Genomic DNA, 15,159 nt, shown 5'->3' on the forward strand with positions numbered 1-15,159 from the left:
CACACGCACACACAGCCCTGTCTTGCTAGCCTGCACCCAGAGATTCCTGCTGGCCTCTGTCTTGAAGAAGCAAGCTGCTATAACGTGATCTGCCTACTATGGGGAAGGCCGTGTGGCTGGGAACTCCAGGTGGCCTCTAAGAACTGAGGGACTCAGGGCTGCTATAGAAGGAGCTGAATTATGCCAGCAGCAGCGAGCTTGGAAGAGGACCCCAGCTCCGGACGGCACCCTGACTGCAGCCTTGTGAGGTGCTGGGCAGAGGCCCCAGCTGAGACGTTATGCAGCTACAGAAAGCGAATATGGCTCTAGAAGCAAAGCCAGGGCCATGGGGCACTGATGAGGGACCCTCACACCACATCAGGAGCACTCCCTCCAGCTTGGATGGGACATGTCAGAGGCCACCAGCTGCCTGCCTATCCTAGCTGAGTGGGGCAGCCACAGTCAGTGGCCTTCAAGGGATCCTGCACTGGGTCAGAGGTGGGACTGGTTGACCTCTGAGGTTCTTTCCACTTCTAAGAGGAGAATTCTGAGTCCAAGATTCTAGCACCTTGGAACTACGTTGGCCCCGGAGATGGAGACCACCGTGCTATGAGCAGAGGGAGCTGGAACCCCTGTTGACACCCAACTGCCCCTTAGGGAGTAGCTGCTCATCCAGAGGACCCTCCAACCCCCGGGCCAGGCGGGCAGGCTGCGGGTCAGGGCAGCCTCGTCACAGCACCAGGCCCCCGCCAGGCAGGTGACCGCGGTGAGGGCACCCACGTGCTCGCCCTCATCAGCAGAGGCCTGCGGAGACCGCGATGCTCAGCCCCCCTCGCCTTACTGTAAATCCTGGGAGCCCGATTGGGCCAGGCAATCCGGTCACTCCGTGTTTCCCTTGGTCACCTGGTTCTCCTTTCTCCCCAGTTGGGCCGTCTAGACCCTGCAGATGGACAAAGATCTTTGTTAGTCAAGGGCAAGGTCATCACACTGAGGTCTGGGACCAGCCGTGGCATGCACGTGGGGCCCTCTTCCTCCAAGGGCAGGTGTCTAGGGTGCTGCCCGTTTCACAGATGGAAACCATGAGGCCCAGAGAAGGCTCCCAAGTCAAGCAGGAGGCCTAGGATTGACTAAGAGGCCTCTCAAGTCAATCCTTGCGGCCTGGGCTAAGGTCCCTTGTTTGTACCTCTCCTGGGTATAGGGCCGTCCCTGTACTCTCATGGGTATAGGTATGCTATCCCCAGAGGCAATTTTACACCCACAACTTCATCTTCCCAACAACCCAATGAGGTATCCAGGGAAGGCATTATCATCCCCATTTAAATTGTATTCTTTTTTGTTAAGTCAAGTTTATCAATTTTTTTCTTAATGAGACATTTGGTGTTGTAGCTAAGAAATCTTTTTTCTTCCCCTTGGCCATGTGGCTTGTGGGATCTTAGTCCCCTGATCAGGGATTGAACCTGGGCCACAGCAGTGAAAGCTTGGAATCCTAACCACTAGGCAACCAGGGAACTCCCAATCATCCCCCTTTTAGAAATAAGAAAACTGAGGCTCTGCCAGGCTCAGTGACTTTGCCGCAGACACAGACCGGTGATGACAGCACAGGACCCAGGTCTCTTGAGGCAGGAAACTGGCCTTCATAAAGTAAGGCTTGAGGATAAATCAGGTAAGCCCCCTGTCCCCAGCTCCTGGCTCCAGTTTCCAGCTGCAGCGGGCACGGCGCACAGCGGGTGTCATGCTGGGTGGGCCCCGGCACTCACCGGTGGGCCTGGCTGCCCCGTCTCCCCTTTCTCCCCCTTCTCTCCTGGACTCCCCCGGGCGCCATCTTCTCCCTTCATTCCTGCAACCCCAGCCTTTCCTGGGGGGCCTTGGGGACCAGGAGGGCCCACATCTCCTGGTTTGCCTCGAGGTCCCTCGAGAAAAGATCAACAACATGTATTAGATACACTGATGGAGAAACGAGGGGCAAGGACGTGAAAGAGTGGTGGGGGTGGGGTGGGTCCAAAGGAGCGGGCCCCTTGGCCCTTGACTGGGCCAGCAGAGAGCCTGTCCAGCTCCCTGTGAGAACCCAAGGGGCCTTGGCCGCCAGCCCCAGCTCAGCCCAGTGTGGGTCTGCCTGCCTGCTCCTGGGGTCGGCAGTGGGGCTCGGCTGGGCTTCTGTAGGTGGGCCTCTCCTCCCCTCCCCCTTCCCCACAAGGCACACACCCGGGCTTCTTCCAGAGCCTTCTGCACCCTCAGGGCAAAGATTATCTTCAGAGGTTTGTCTGGAAGCGTCCTTACCTTTTCCCCGTCGTGTCCAGGAGGGCCTGGCAGTCCAATCTCCCCCTGTAGCCAGAACAGCTAAAGGTCATGTTCAGGCCAGAGAAGAGCAATAACTGCAGTTTATGCAGCACCTCCTCTGTCAGGCATCCTCACACTCACGCAGAAGGTATGTACTCTTAGTGACTCTGTCTTAGAGGCGAGGACCCCAGTGCAGAGTTGTGAGCCCAAGGCCTGCAGTTAGTGAAGCGCGGATCCCAGTCCGGGCATTCTGGCTCCACAGTCCATGTTTTAGCCACAGCCTCACGTGTTGCCTCTGACAGCCCTGGGCGCCCCACACTTGCTCTGTGGGAGGGGTGCTTGCCTACCTGTCCCCACCCAAACTCCCTTCACTTCACATGAACCTGAGTCCCTTCTTTAAGTCAGGGAGGGAGATAAAGGAGGTGGCCTCTGCTTTGAGGCCAGGTAAACAACCAGCTGCACCACTGAGGCAAGCCAATTCCTCCTGATAGATCAGGGAAGGCTTCAGGGAGGAGGTGGCCTTCAAGTTGGGCTTGAAATATGAGGACTTTGAAAGGTAGGGAAAACAGGGAGGGATTTCAGGGCAGAGGGTCTCATGAGCAGAGGACAGGGGCAAACGTCCTGGCCTTCTGGGAAAAGTCACAGGGGTTGGGGGCAGCGGATAAAAAGGAGCCAAGGCAGGAATCAAGGGAGGGGCAAGGTTGGGGAGGAGCTCAAGCGCCACGTGCCCTGATGGTGGGCTGGGTCTCTGCTGCGGGTCTGGCTGGGGCAGGGGCTCGTCTAGACCCAGTCCCCGCCACATCAGAGGGGTCTGTGAATTACAGGAGCCTGAGACAGACAGCGAGGGAAGAATGGCAGAGCGGTGGATGAGGGGAGTGAAGTGCGGTGATGTGGGTGGGCAGGCGGTGCCTTGGAGCTTTGGGGAGAATTACAGGCTAGAGTGTGGTAGTGGCTCTGGGAAGGTGAGAAGGACACAGCGGAGGGGCAGCCATGGGGTCGTGTGCTCAGGGACACACGCAGGGCTTCTGCAGGGTCTGCATCCCCTTCTCAAGACAGTGTTACCTTCTGGCCTGGGATTCCTGGAGCTCCAGGGGGGCCGATCTGCCCAGGAAGACCAGGGGGCCCCTAGGAAATGAAAGAAAGACATGTGGGAGAACTTTCCAACTGAAGAGGGGTGGCCTGTCTCTAGAGAGGTGTTTGTGGAGGGTAGTTTATAGAGATTGGTCATTTCCAAACATTTCAGCAGCAGCAGGGACACTTTTTAAAATTTGTTTTTAAATTTTTAAACTTTAAATTTTTATTTTTTACAAAGGAAATATGGAGACCCCACAGTGTAAGGCAGATAAGAACTGAGTGTGTCTGGGTTAAAGTGGGGGGCGAGGAGTCTAGAGCTACACTTATCAGCCTTTCCTTCCCCTACACCCTACGCTCTAACCCTGGGGGCTCCTTGGGCTCCAAGAAGATAAATCTGACCATCCCTGACAGTGATTTAAACATGTCTCCAGGAAACAACCCAAATGTCCATCAACAGGTGAACATCTGGTATATTCATACAGTGGAATTTATACAATGGAACACTATGCAGCAGTGAAAAAAGAACCAAGCACTGCACAGGCGATGCCATAGAAGGAAGAAACCCTGACACGTTATTTGGAGCAAAAGAAGCCAGATGCGAATGCCTACATACTGTGTGATTCCATTCATAAGAAATTCTAGAACAAAAGACAAATCTAAGCTACGGGGAAAGAAAGCAGATCAGTGGTGGCTCAGGGCTGGGGGTAAGTGTGGGACTGACTCCTGAGGTGCATGAAGGAACTTCCCGAAGTGATTGGGGTGGTGGATACACAGGTATATACGTTTGTCAAAACTCAGCAAATTCTACACCTAAGATGGGTACATTTTATTGTCTGTAAATGAGTAATTCAAGGTTGATTTTTCAAATTAAAAAAAAAAAGTTCCAGGAAAGTTTTGCTTCTAGGAGCTATTTCAAATAATATATTTTAATGTTTCCAAAGGAAGCTCACTGATTCCAGAATCCTGTGGTTAGTACCAGTTTCTGGGATTGGGGCGTCATATGGCTGGAGCTCAATTCTGGGTCTGCGTCATCCCTAAGTGAGTCCTGTGGCACATGGCCACTAAGAAATATTAAATGACATCAAATGCGGGTCGTTTGAGAACTTTGTGATCTCCTCCCTCTTCTCTGCCTTGGAAGTGAAACCTGAGGGTACCCATTTTAGCCTCTCACTGGTAGGCACACGTGCAAAATCCAGGCTTGGAATTCATTGGTTTTCCAGATGCAGAGAATGACATTGATTTCTAAGGAAGAGGGAAAGGTGGAGGGTCGCTACTGATTTTTTTAGGACTATGCACTTTATTAACAAAAGGTTGGGTAACGGAGAAACGTACAAATACCCTCCTCTAGACTGCTATTTCCTTGACACAGCTGCAACGAGAATGAGCATTTGTCCTGTGACAGGAGTGCACCGCAGAGTCGGTGAAGAGCCACTCCAGACCACAGCCATGACCCCTGCTCAGCCTCAGGTCAGGCCCTGCCGCAACACTGCAGGGTCAACCCTAACCTTCTGGAGGAGAGACCTCCAGTCCTGGCTTCCAGGCTGCCCTCCCCCAGCCCCCAGCCCAGTGCCCGGGGAAATCAAGGAAGGAGGACTCACCATCAAAGCCAGTGTTCGGATCTCCTAAAAACCAACACCATGAGATCAGTTGAAGAGCAAATCAAGAGCCACCTGGAGGGTGCCCTCCACCCAGTCCTGGAAACATGGGTGCTGGGCTCTTGGGGTAGACCTCTTGGGGGGTTCCGTGCCTTCCAGACCCACCCCACCTTCACCTCTCCCAGAGGCTTGTAATCACTGGACAGGGAACACCCAAAGAGCACCAAATGCTAGCCTACAACAGATTCAGACACGCCCTAAAATGGACTGCAAACTTTCCCTTTACAGGAGAGGGAGGGGAGCAGCATCTCCTGTTCTTTCTTTGGTTCTGTTTGTCTGTTTGCTTTGTTGCTATTGTTATTGCTGTTGTTTTTGGCCTTGCAGCATGTGGGGTCTTAGTTCCCTGACCAGGGATCGAACCCATGCCCCCCACAGTGGAAGCGCTGAGTCCTAACCACTGGACCACCAGGGACGTCCCTCCTATTCTTTCTAATCGCTGACTGGGACCCTTGATCTTCCCTCTTCTCCTAGAACCCAGATTTAAGGCTCTGATGTACCTCCCTTTAGACAGACAGACACAATAGAACAAAATGCAGAACTACTGGAAAAATAAATTAGAGGGACAAATGTTGGCATTGAAAAAAAACAACTGTACACCTTGTAAGTTGGTTCACATAGATACAAAGCTTCCTTTAACGGAGCGGTCCTCAATCTGGGGTGGTTTTGTCCCCCCGGGGACATCTGGCAATGTGCAGAGGCATATTTTGGTTGTCACAGCTGGGAGTGGGCTGGCATCTATTGGCATCTAGTGGATAGGGACCAGGCATGCTGCGGAACACCCTCCAGCACACGGGACAGCCTTTGCCCACAACCAAGATTACCCAGCTCCAAATGTCAGGCGTGCCCAGGTTGAGAAGCCCCGCTTTTAAAGGAGGGTACCATATGCACCTGAAATATGATTACACTGCAACAAGGGTAGATGTGTTCCAGTAGGACAGATTCTACCACGTGAAAGGGGAGGCTGTGTGCTGAAGAAATGGGGTCCTAGAACGCCAAGTGGGCCAGCACCCCGCAGGCACCAGGATGCCGCTGTTATGGTTCTCGGTGACCCAGAGCCAGGATACCCGGCCAGCTTTGCCCAGACCCAGAGCTGGGCCACCTGCATTTCAAATGAGGAAGCCGTGTGCCTGGGGGCTGCATGGGGGAGGCTGAAGCAGAGAAGGCGAGGGGGTAACTTCCTGGAAGCTCTGCCCAGCGGCCTGGCCTCAGGGACCTGAGTCAGGCTGTGGAGCACTCAGCGGTCTCATCACACAGCCCGGAGGCTCACGAGCACCTCCAGACCTCTGGTCTCTGGGAGGGCCCCGCTCACCTGGAGAGCCTCGTTGATGTTTCCGTTGTAGTCCACCATCTCTCCTTTCCCGGGTTCACCCTTGGAGCCCTACGAGACAAACGAGACCTGCACCCTGGGCCTGGGCCAGCGGAGCCCTCAGGACAGGTGCCTTCTGCTCTCTACCAAATGGGACCGTAGCTGACACTGGCTTCACAGCTGGATCCCGAGTAGCTGCGGGGCAGCTATCAGGCGCTCCAGACCTCTCAGAGGACGCCCAGGGGCTCCTGAACCAACAGAGAAGATTCCACGTAAGAACCCTGGACTAGACAGACCTGGGGGACGTGGAGTCCGAGTGTGGCTGCAAGGTCAGACCCCCTATCTGGGGCCAGAATGCTCTTCCCATTCCACCTGCAAGGCCCCAGGGACGAGCCATTTCACGCTGTGACCCCAGGGAGGTGAGATGTGGTGCTGTGACTCCGGATGAGAGATGCACGTACCTTGGGGCCAGCAGGTCCCTGTTCTCCAGCTGCTCCAGGCTCCCCCTGTTGCACGATAAAATTGGAGTGAAATAGGCATAAAGCTGGGTACAGAGAATCTGACGTCCCCAGATGGGCCATGCGTTAGGGGCCGTGAAGGGGCCGGAAGGCTTGGCTCAGCTCAGGCCAAGAAGGAGCAGGTTCCACTCCTCAGGAAGCGCCTCCGCTGGCCCGCACGCCCCTCTCGCTCCCAGCTCCGTCCAGCTTCGCACTGGAAGATCTTCTTTGTGTCCTGCATTAGTTGTTGGTGATTCCACCAATGACCCTCTGGCCACCTCTCCCCAGTCCCATAAGTCAGCCACCTCCTCGGAGGCAGGGACCAGACCCTCTGCCCTTCTTTATTTCCATCCTACTCTAGGAGCAAGGGTTCAGAAACTTTTTGTCAATTGCCTGGGTGGTCGCAATCGCCATGGAGAGCCCAGGCCATTCCTGTTTGCTGCTGAAAGACCCAAACTGTGGGAGGAACCACGGGGGCCAGGGTGAGGCATTAGGAACACCCAGTCTCCTGGAACAGGTCGGGTGGGGGGATTTGTTCCTGTTGGAAACAGGACAGAACTGTGGGGGAATAAATGAAACAGTGTGTAAATTGTGAAAAGCAAACCACAGTTCCAACTGATCTGGGATAAAAAGAACATTGAACACAACTTAAAAAATCAAGACAGGGCTTCCTAGGTGGCGCAGTGGTTAAGAATCCGCCTGCCAATGCAGAGGTCATGGGTTCGATCCCAGCTCCAGGAAGATCCCACATGCCGCGGAGCAACTAAGCCCGTGTGCCCCAAAAAAAAAAAAAAAAAAAAAAAAAAAAATCAAGACAAAGTAAAAATAAAGGGAAAACAAACCCTTTTATAGAACTCAGCTCCTGCTGACCCTGCAGTGGGCCAGCTCCAGCTAACCTGCCCTGCACCCCCACCCTGCACCCACAGCCTTTCAGTCACGGGGCACCTGTGAAGGACACAGCAGTACCAGGCCAACCTGTCCACAGGGAATAGCTGGAGAGAAGTGGGGCCCCGCCTTCACCAGTGGCCTGGAAGCTAGCAGAAGCACGGCTCTGGGTCTCTCCCCAGCCCCAGCCCCCCAGCCCTGGGCCTGCCTCCGCCTGGCTGCTGTCTCAGTGGAAGTTCTCCAAAGCCCGAGGTGACCAGGAGAGATGGTAGGCACAAGTTATGGCCGTCAGCCCTGTGCTCGGGGACCAGTGGCAGGGACGGCCAAGACTCTCTCTCTCTCAACTCCCAAGCTGATCCTCAGCCTCCAGCTCTTAGATCTGGGGGCTTCTGTACCTTGTCTCCTTGCCGTCCTGGGGGCCCCACCTGGCCATCAGCTCCAGCTTCCCCCTGGGCAAGAGGAGAGAGATGGGTGAGAACACACAGGGCAGGAGGGACAGCTGCTTAAGAGTCAAAAGATGGTCTTGCTATTGATGTTCCAGTAAGTGTCTCTGGGCCTCTGTCTCTTTCCCTGATGGCTTCTACTAACTCATCCCATTCCACCTGTCTGACTCTTCCCCACCCTTGGGTCCCGCCCAGGTCTCACGTTCTCCTAGCAGCCCTCCCTGACTACTCCCTTCCTCCTCTGAGGGCTGCCAGGCCCTCCCCAGGTCTGTCAACACACACGTGCCCAGTTCTGTCGAGGCCCCTAACTGGACTGCTGTCAGCCTTTGGCTGCAGGAGGCAGGTCATTTTGGAGCCTGGAACACGTACACGCCTCAGCAGGTCCTGACTGGGGGACAGAGGGGAGTGGGAGGGGCCTGGGCTCGTGGGGAGGGGTCCCAGGAAGCCTAGGACAGGGGGAGCAGGGAGAGGCAGGAGGCAGCCCCCTCCAAATACTTCACTTACTCAACATTTTGCCTGGTCCTGGAAAGAGGACATCAGTGTGGGGACAGTCTTCTAGCTTTTTGTCCCTTTTGTCCCAGGATGCGGGGACAACAGTGACCAGATTTCCCCAACCCCAAATCAAGACCCAGGATGTGCCTGGCATCCATGCCCTTTGGGATCAGCAGGACAGACTCAGCACTAGGGATGTCCCAGAGCCTGGGGTGCTCGTGCCAGGGAAGTTCTAGTCTTACCACAATTACGTGGGAACGTGGGGCTGAGCCCAAGACCCTTCCCGTCACTTCATTTTGCCTGTCTGTGGGGTTCCTCATGGCTCCCTAAGCTATATTCCTGTGAATTGTGGGTCTGCTTCTCCTGCTGGATGGTGGGTAAGCTGAGGGCAGGTTCTCTGTAGCCTCAGCCCTTAGCAGGTCCCTGATAAATGTCAGTGGAATGAATGAGGGTATTGCCTCAAATCAGGCAGAGTAATTAATCCTTTCCTTCTAAGCTAAGAAAGAGACCCCCTTATTTCCCTGCCCTGCTAAAATAAACAGAGCAGTGCAGGAGGCGTCTGCTTTGGAGAACTCAAATCTTACCAGTGCAGCTTCCACCTTATGCAAGGAAAGTGTGGGCAGCCCCATCTGCAGCTGCCCCACTGCTGCGACCCTGTCCCCTCAGTGTGCCACACCAGCTGGGCCCAGCTCATCCATGACCTGCAACCGATTCAGAGCCGGGCTGGGGCCTTTCTGGTTGTCCTAAGACCTTGCAGCCATTGGTCCTTGACTCAGTTACATCATAGCCGTTTGAATCAATGGGACCATCCATCTCCTGAGAGATGCTTGGAAGCAGGAGTTTGGTCCGAATGAGCTTTCTAGAATCCACTGGAAAAACCACACAACTAGAGCAGGAGAGAAGGCAAGGTGCCCAGGACACAGAGTCCCCAAAACAGACTAAGGATAAAGGCCACAGGCAAACATCTGCCTTGAGCACTCATCCCAGGGGAAGACTCACCTTTGGCCCTGGAGGCCCAGGGAGCCCTGGGGGACCGGGCTCCCCTCTGCCTCCTCCAATGGAGTTGCCAGCATCGCCTTTTTCTCCCTGGGGGTGGAAGGCAGAGTTACCATCACTAACTCTGGAGGGAGGTGGTTGATCCTTGTCTCTTCTCCCCTCGCAGTTCGAAGGAGTGAAGGCAGCTGACTGCCGCTCAGTCTATGCTGAATGTTGGGGGACATTAAGGGAGTAGGGCTCCAGGAAGGCTGGGGACCAAAGGCTTTCAGAAGCCTGGCCGTGGGGTTTGAGGGGAGAAGGGAGCTGGTCACTGAAGAGGAACGGGTGCAGAGCTAGACTAAGATACAAATCAATCAGGACCGGCAGCGAGAGCAATGTTTCTCAAAGTGTGTTCCATGGAACACTCAGCAGGTTGGAAATATTCAAAACGTGGGGAAAAAAAGGGTCTGGTGGCCAAACAACGTTGGCAAGGTGAAGTGAAATGAAGCTTGCAGGCTCCTTCACTGCAGGGTGCTAGAAGCATCTTAGACAGGTCAAGGTGCCCATGTCTCTCTGAGGGGCCTGCTTTATTTATTTATTTATTTTTAAAAATTTTTATTGGAGTTTAGTTGATTTACAATGCTGTGTTAGTCTCAGGTATATAGCAAAGTGAATCAGTTATACATATACATATATCCACTCCTTTTAAGATTCTTTTTCCGTATAGGCCATGACAGAGTATTGAGTGGAGTTCTGAGGGGCCTGTTTTATACAGCTCTCCCTAAACTTATTTGACCTCAAGTCTTTTTTCTTTTTTTTTTAAGTGTAATATCTTATGGAGCTCATGTACTGTGGAACACACTGTCAGAGCTGGTGCAGAGAAATCAGACCAGATCTTAGCTACTAAATGTTTTGAATGTGGGCACTTTGGGGGCTAACCAGGGCCTCCTATGTGGTACCCCATGCCTCTGTCCCCCAGAACAGAATCTGGCTATGTTCCAGCCGCTTTCCCCAGCCTGGGAGGGATATCTCCAATGCTGGGGCCTGTGTGAACGTGGGGGGCCCTGAATGTGGGTGGGGGTGGCCACCGGCCCTTTACACAGAACCCACCATTCAGCGCTGGTCGCTACCCACCTTCTGCCCCAGGAGGCCGAGTAGCCCAGGGGAGCCCGCAGCCCCCTTCTCACCCTGTGGAGGAAATGCAGACAGTTTGGGTTAGGAACTGTTTCTCCAGGATGTCGGCGAAGGCACCAGCCCTCCAGCATCAGACCTTGGCCTTCCTCTCTCGTCTCCCTGCCCCTGCGTGAGCTATTCCCTGAAGAACGCCACTTCCTGCTAGACCCCATCAGGGACCTGACTCCTTCCTTGGGACACGTCGCACTGGTGTCACCGTCCTCCCAGCCCCATTGGGCGGGGCCCTGAGCACTCTCACAAGGAAAGGAGCCACGAGCATTTAGTCCCTTTTGGGGGTCTCCTAGGTGGATGCAAGCAGTTCAGAATGTCAGTATTTAGGAAAGGCTTTTTAAAAACCACCTTGCTCTTTTCCTGTTTGTAATGTCTAGTAATTAGATGTCCCTAGTCTCTAGGGAGAGCTTTCTGCACACCTCTTCCCTGCCTCTAGGGAGGACAAAAACCATCGAACCACAACTTCTCCTTTGGAGGAATATTTTGAGAAGTTTGTCTCCCATCATGGGTTGCATTGTGTCCCATGAAAATTCACATGTTCAAGTCCTAACTCCAAGTACCTCAGAACATGACCTTTCTGGCAATAGGGCCACTGGAGATGTAATCAGCTAAGTTATGAGGTCATCCTGGAGTAGCGTGGGCCCCTAATCCAATATGACTGGTGTCCTTATACAAAGGGGAAATTTGGACACAGACGTGCATATGGGAGAACACCATCTGAAGATGAAGGCAGAGATTGGGACGATGCTTCTCCAAGCCAAGGAACACCAAGAATTCCAGCAAACTACCAGAAACTAGGAGAGAGGCACGGACCATATTATCCTTCATGGCCCGCAGAAGGAACTAACCCTGTTGACACCTCGATCTCAGACTTCTGTCCTTAGAACTGTGGGACAATAAATTTCTGCTGTTGGTGTCACACAGTTTATTGTGGTCCTGTGTTAGGGCGGCCCTAGTAAACGAGTGCCTCTCCCTAACCAGCTTCTTCTATCACTGAAGAACACTTCTTCTCCCTTATGGCATGAGTCCCAGAGCCCCGCTCTCATTGCAGAGATGAAGAGGCTCCGTGACTGTGGACGACCCCTCACTGCAGCAGTGGCAGAGCCAGGTCCAGCACCCAGGTCTCCTGATGCCCCGCCTTCTATGCCACCAAGACTTCGCTTTGATTCAGAGTGTCCAGTATCAGGAAGGCCCCGCGAGAGCACCCCACCAGGTCAGCATGAGAAGCTCCATTCTCCATAGCCTGATGGCTGGTGGCTCTCATAGGTAATAATGTAAATTGAGGACCCTGGGGTCGTAATGTGCTCAGATGTCTCAATGAACTTTTCAGCTGGAGCCACAAAAGGTGCCACACCAAGTCTTTAGCTGTCTTCCCTCTGCCACCTGCCCTTGCGTAGAAGCCGAATGACAAAATGGTCTGAAGCTGGCTAAGGGAGGAGAGGAGGGGCAGATAAGGGCCCAGGTGATGAGAGGAATGTGAATCCTGGGGCCCCAGCTGGCCCTGCTGTGCCTGGGCTATGCTGGTGCGTTTAGCTGGGGAAAGGGAAAGGGTGCGATCCTGCCCTACAGTGGTCCTGGGGGATGGCGGTGGGGGGAGGGAAAGCCTCCCTTCCTTCTGCTGGGCTTTCCTCCTGGGTACCCAATGGAGGAAGGGTGTGAATTTCTGAAGCTTTGCCAGGCCCTCCTGGCACTCCCTTTTTCCTGGGGACACATGCACCCACTGTACACTGCAAGCAGCACGCCAGCCATGGGGTTGGGGCAGGGAGCAGGAGACCAGCAGAGGCTGGCATGAAGGGAGCACACACTCAAAGACACAATATCCTACCCTCTGCCCCCTCTTTCCCGGCAAACCTGGGGGCCCCGGCTTCCCTGTTGCTCCTGGGTCTCCCTTTGGGGTAAGAAGAGAAAGTCACTGATAAGAGGATGGGGGGGGTGGCAAAGGGTACGAGCGGCAGTAATCACAGAGCAGTGTTTCCAGAATAATTGCCCCATAAGATGCTCTTCTTAAAAAAAGAATGCCCTGGTCAGAAAGTTTGATAAATGCTGCACAAGATACTACCTTTTTTTTTTTTTTTTAAGAGTTTCCCAATGTATATTTAGCATAGTAAAGGCTCTGAGAAGGCCTGCAGTAAAGAAACCTATGTAACAGTTTTAACCTCGTGTTTCTCAAACGTATTTGACCATAGAAACGTTTTCTCATGTTACAACTCTTACTGTCCTGGATGAGAGAGAGAGCCCTGCACGTGCAGGGGACAATAGTTACTGCCTGCTGGAGCTGGTGTGAATGCAAACCAGACAGCTGCCCAGGCCAGGATCCAGGGAGAGGGGAACCTGCAGAGCATTCCTGACGAGTAAGCCTCTCCCTGGCAGGCTCTCCTCTGCCCAGTCAGGTCTCCAGCCCCAGGCTAGCCTTGGGGGGACAGGAGCAAAACAACAGCAGACCCTCCCACCCCCACGCCATCCCGGATGCTCCGTGCAGCCCAGAACATTTCCTCTGTGTCAGTACCTTGGCTCCTGGGATTCCAGGCTCACCCTGTGTGGGGAAAAAAAGAATCACGTAAAGAAATGAGAGAGTGAGAGTGAGCGAGGCCAGGAGCAGAGGAGTGAAGGCATCTGGGGGCAGGGGAAGCGTCTGGTCAGCCCAGAGCTTTCCTTTCCCTAGGACTCAGTCCCCTCCTGGACTCTCCCTTATTCTTCCTGGAGGTGAGAGGGGTGGCAGGTGTGAGGCAGCCCAAGAGGACGGAGACGAAGGAACGGACATTTGCTTCGGAAACGGTGTCGCTGTAAGTGACCTGACCACATCGAGCATTTGTGCTTCCACCGTATCTGCCCATCTGCTGAATCCTGGATGGTGAAGGAAAGCACTAGGTTCCTTTCACATTGGCAGGCTCGTGGGACCTTCAGTTGAGGCTGGTAAACCTTTGCCACTAACTTGCAAGGCTTAAACAACTAAACATCTGTTGTTCAAGCTGTGCATCGGGCATAAATATTGCTTTAAGAGAAATGATTCTGAATCCTGTCTGCTCCCTTGTTGGTCCAGTGGCCACCCACTGAACCCCTGAACCTCCAACTCTGTCCTCTCTCCATCCCTCCCATCCTGCCCCTCAGGTGTTGAGTTACAATGTCCACTGACCTTCATCCCGGCCACAGCGATTCCAGCAGCCCCCTGGCAGAGAGAAGGAGAGGTACGGGGACCTTCTCACCCAGGCGGAAGCACGGAGGAGGTGGCCAGCCTCCCAGCCTCCTCTTGGAGAGATGCGAGATGTGGAGGCTTCTGCCTGCCCCCCAGGCCCACAGGGAAGGGGGCTGCTGCGCTCGGTGGGCCCGAGGAAGAGGCTCTGCACAGCTCAGCTGGGCTCCCTGGGCTTCCCACCCGCCTGCTCAGCCCCTTCCCTTCTGGGGGACTCAGAGGGCCCCAGGGCGGGCAGCCCACGGCCGGGCTAGACTGGGCATCCCTGGATGGAGTGGGGGAAGGGCTTCTTGGGATAAGAAAGGAGCAGGAGGGGATGGAGGAGGAAGGGGAGGAAGGGAGAGCCGCGGGGAAGGGGACAGCCGTAGATGGCTGAGTTCACCAAGCTCACGGGCCCTGAGGGTGCCCGTGGGACTCTGCTCAGGGGAGCTCTCTGGCCTGAAGCCCTGGTGCACTGGGGAGTGACTGGGAGTGAACCCCACGTCCTGATCATCCCAAGACCACCAACTTTGAGGTAAATAGGCTGCCAAGCACACCGCTTAGTACATTCCAAGTGAAGATGATTTTTACGGGGCGTCCCAACTCCCACATGGGTCTCAGGACGGCAGCCAGAGCTGGGGGTACCTGAGAGGCTTTTTATGACCCACAGGTGCCCAGGAGGAGGCCTGGTGATGTCTGGAGGGCACTGGTGAGTGACGTCTCGTGGGCCAAAAAGGAGCACCCTTGCCTGGAAGGACAGGCTGGGCAGCAAGGGGAGAGGACAGGAAGAAATGTGCACCCTGTCTCCTGTCTTTACAGGGGGACAGGACTAGGGGAGGAGGCGGTGCTTGGAGAGAGGGCTGGGACTGGGGTGTGACGTACCTTCGCTCCATGTTTTCCTGGCATCCCTGGCATGCCCCGTTCTCCCTGAAGGAAGCAACAAGAGAAACAATGAGAAGAGGACCAGACTCAGGGTCCAAGGTCTTGGTCCTGGAAGCATGGCCTGCAAGGATGTCAGCGAGAGTGCTTGCTCTGGAAGCTGGGATGACTGTCTAGCCCACGCAGAGCTTTGGGGACCCTACCACTGCCTGCAGCCACTGTAGGTCACGCCTCCCAGTGAGGCAGACCCTCACAAGGGCCCAAGTCACAGACCACTGAGCAGCAAAGAGCCCCAGAGGGAGGCCCACCAGGAGCCTGAGTCCGGGGGAGGGGGGACTGGCTC

The 15,159-nt window shown here is 54.6% G+C and overlaps 1 protein-coding gene across 1 annotated transcript in view; it reads right to left on the minus strand.

Annotated features, from left to right (window-relative positions):
- The window catches only part of COL13A1 (collagen type XIII alpha 1 chain), a 63,416-nt gene that overhangs the window by 24,533 nt on the left and 23,724 nt on the right, over nucleotides 1–15,159 (minus strand). The window contains exons 8-20 of the mRNA XM_057736924.1: nucleotides 14,820–14,864; nucleotides 13,902–13,934; nucleotides 13,275–13,301; nucleotides 10,718–10,771; nucleotides 9,608–9,694; nucleotides 8,069–8,122; nucleotides 6,753–6,797; nucleotides 6,295–6,363; nucleotides 4,929–4,952; nucleotides 3,319–3,381; nucleotides 2,257–2,301; nucleotides 1,737–1,889; nucleotides 821–919 (exon numbers count right to left, since the gene is read on the minus strand). Coding sequence (XP_057592907.1) covers nucleotides 821–919; nucleotides 1,737–1,889; nucleotides 2,257–2,301; nucleotides 3,319–3,381; nucleotides 4,929–4,952; nucleotides 6,295–6,363; nucleotides 6,753–6,797; nucleotides 8,069–8,122; nucleotides 9,608–9,694; nucleotides 10,718–10,771; nucleotides 13,275–13,301; nucleotides 13,902–13,934; nucleotides 14,820–14,864 — 798 coding nt within the window. The remainder of the gene's footprint in view (nucleotides 1–820; nucleotides 920–1,736; nucleotides 1,890–2,256; nucleotides 2,302–3,318; nucleotides 3,382–4,928; nucleotides 4,953–6,294; nucleotides 6,364–6,752; nucleotides 6,798–8,068; nucleotides 8,123–9,607; nucleotides 9,695–10,717; nucleotides 10,772–13,274; nucleotides 13,302–13,901; nucleotides 13,935–14,819; nucleotides 14,865–15,159) is intronic.

Source organism: Hippopotamus amphibius, chromosome 5 (assembly GCF_030028045.1).
Source record: "Hippopotamus amphibius kiboko isolate mHipAmp2 chromosome 5, mHipAmp2.hap2, whole genome shotgun sequence".
Classification (NCBI taxonomy): Eukaryota; Metazoa; Chordata; class Mammalia; order Artiodactyla; family Hippopotamidae; genus Hippopotamus; species Hippopotamus amphibius.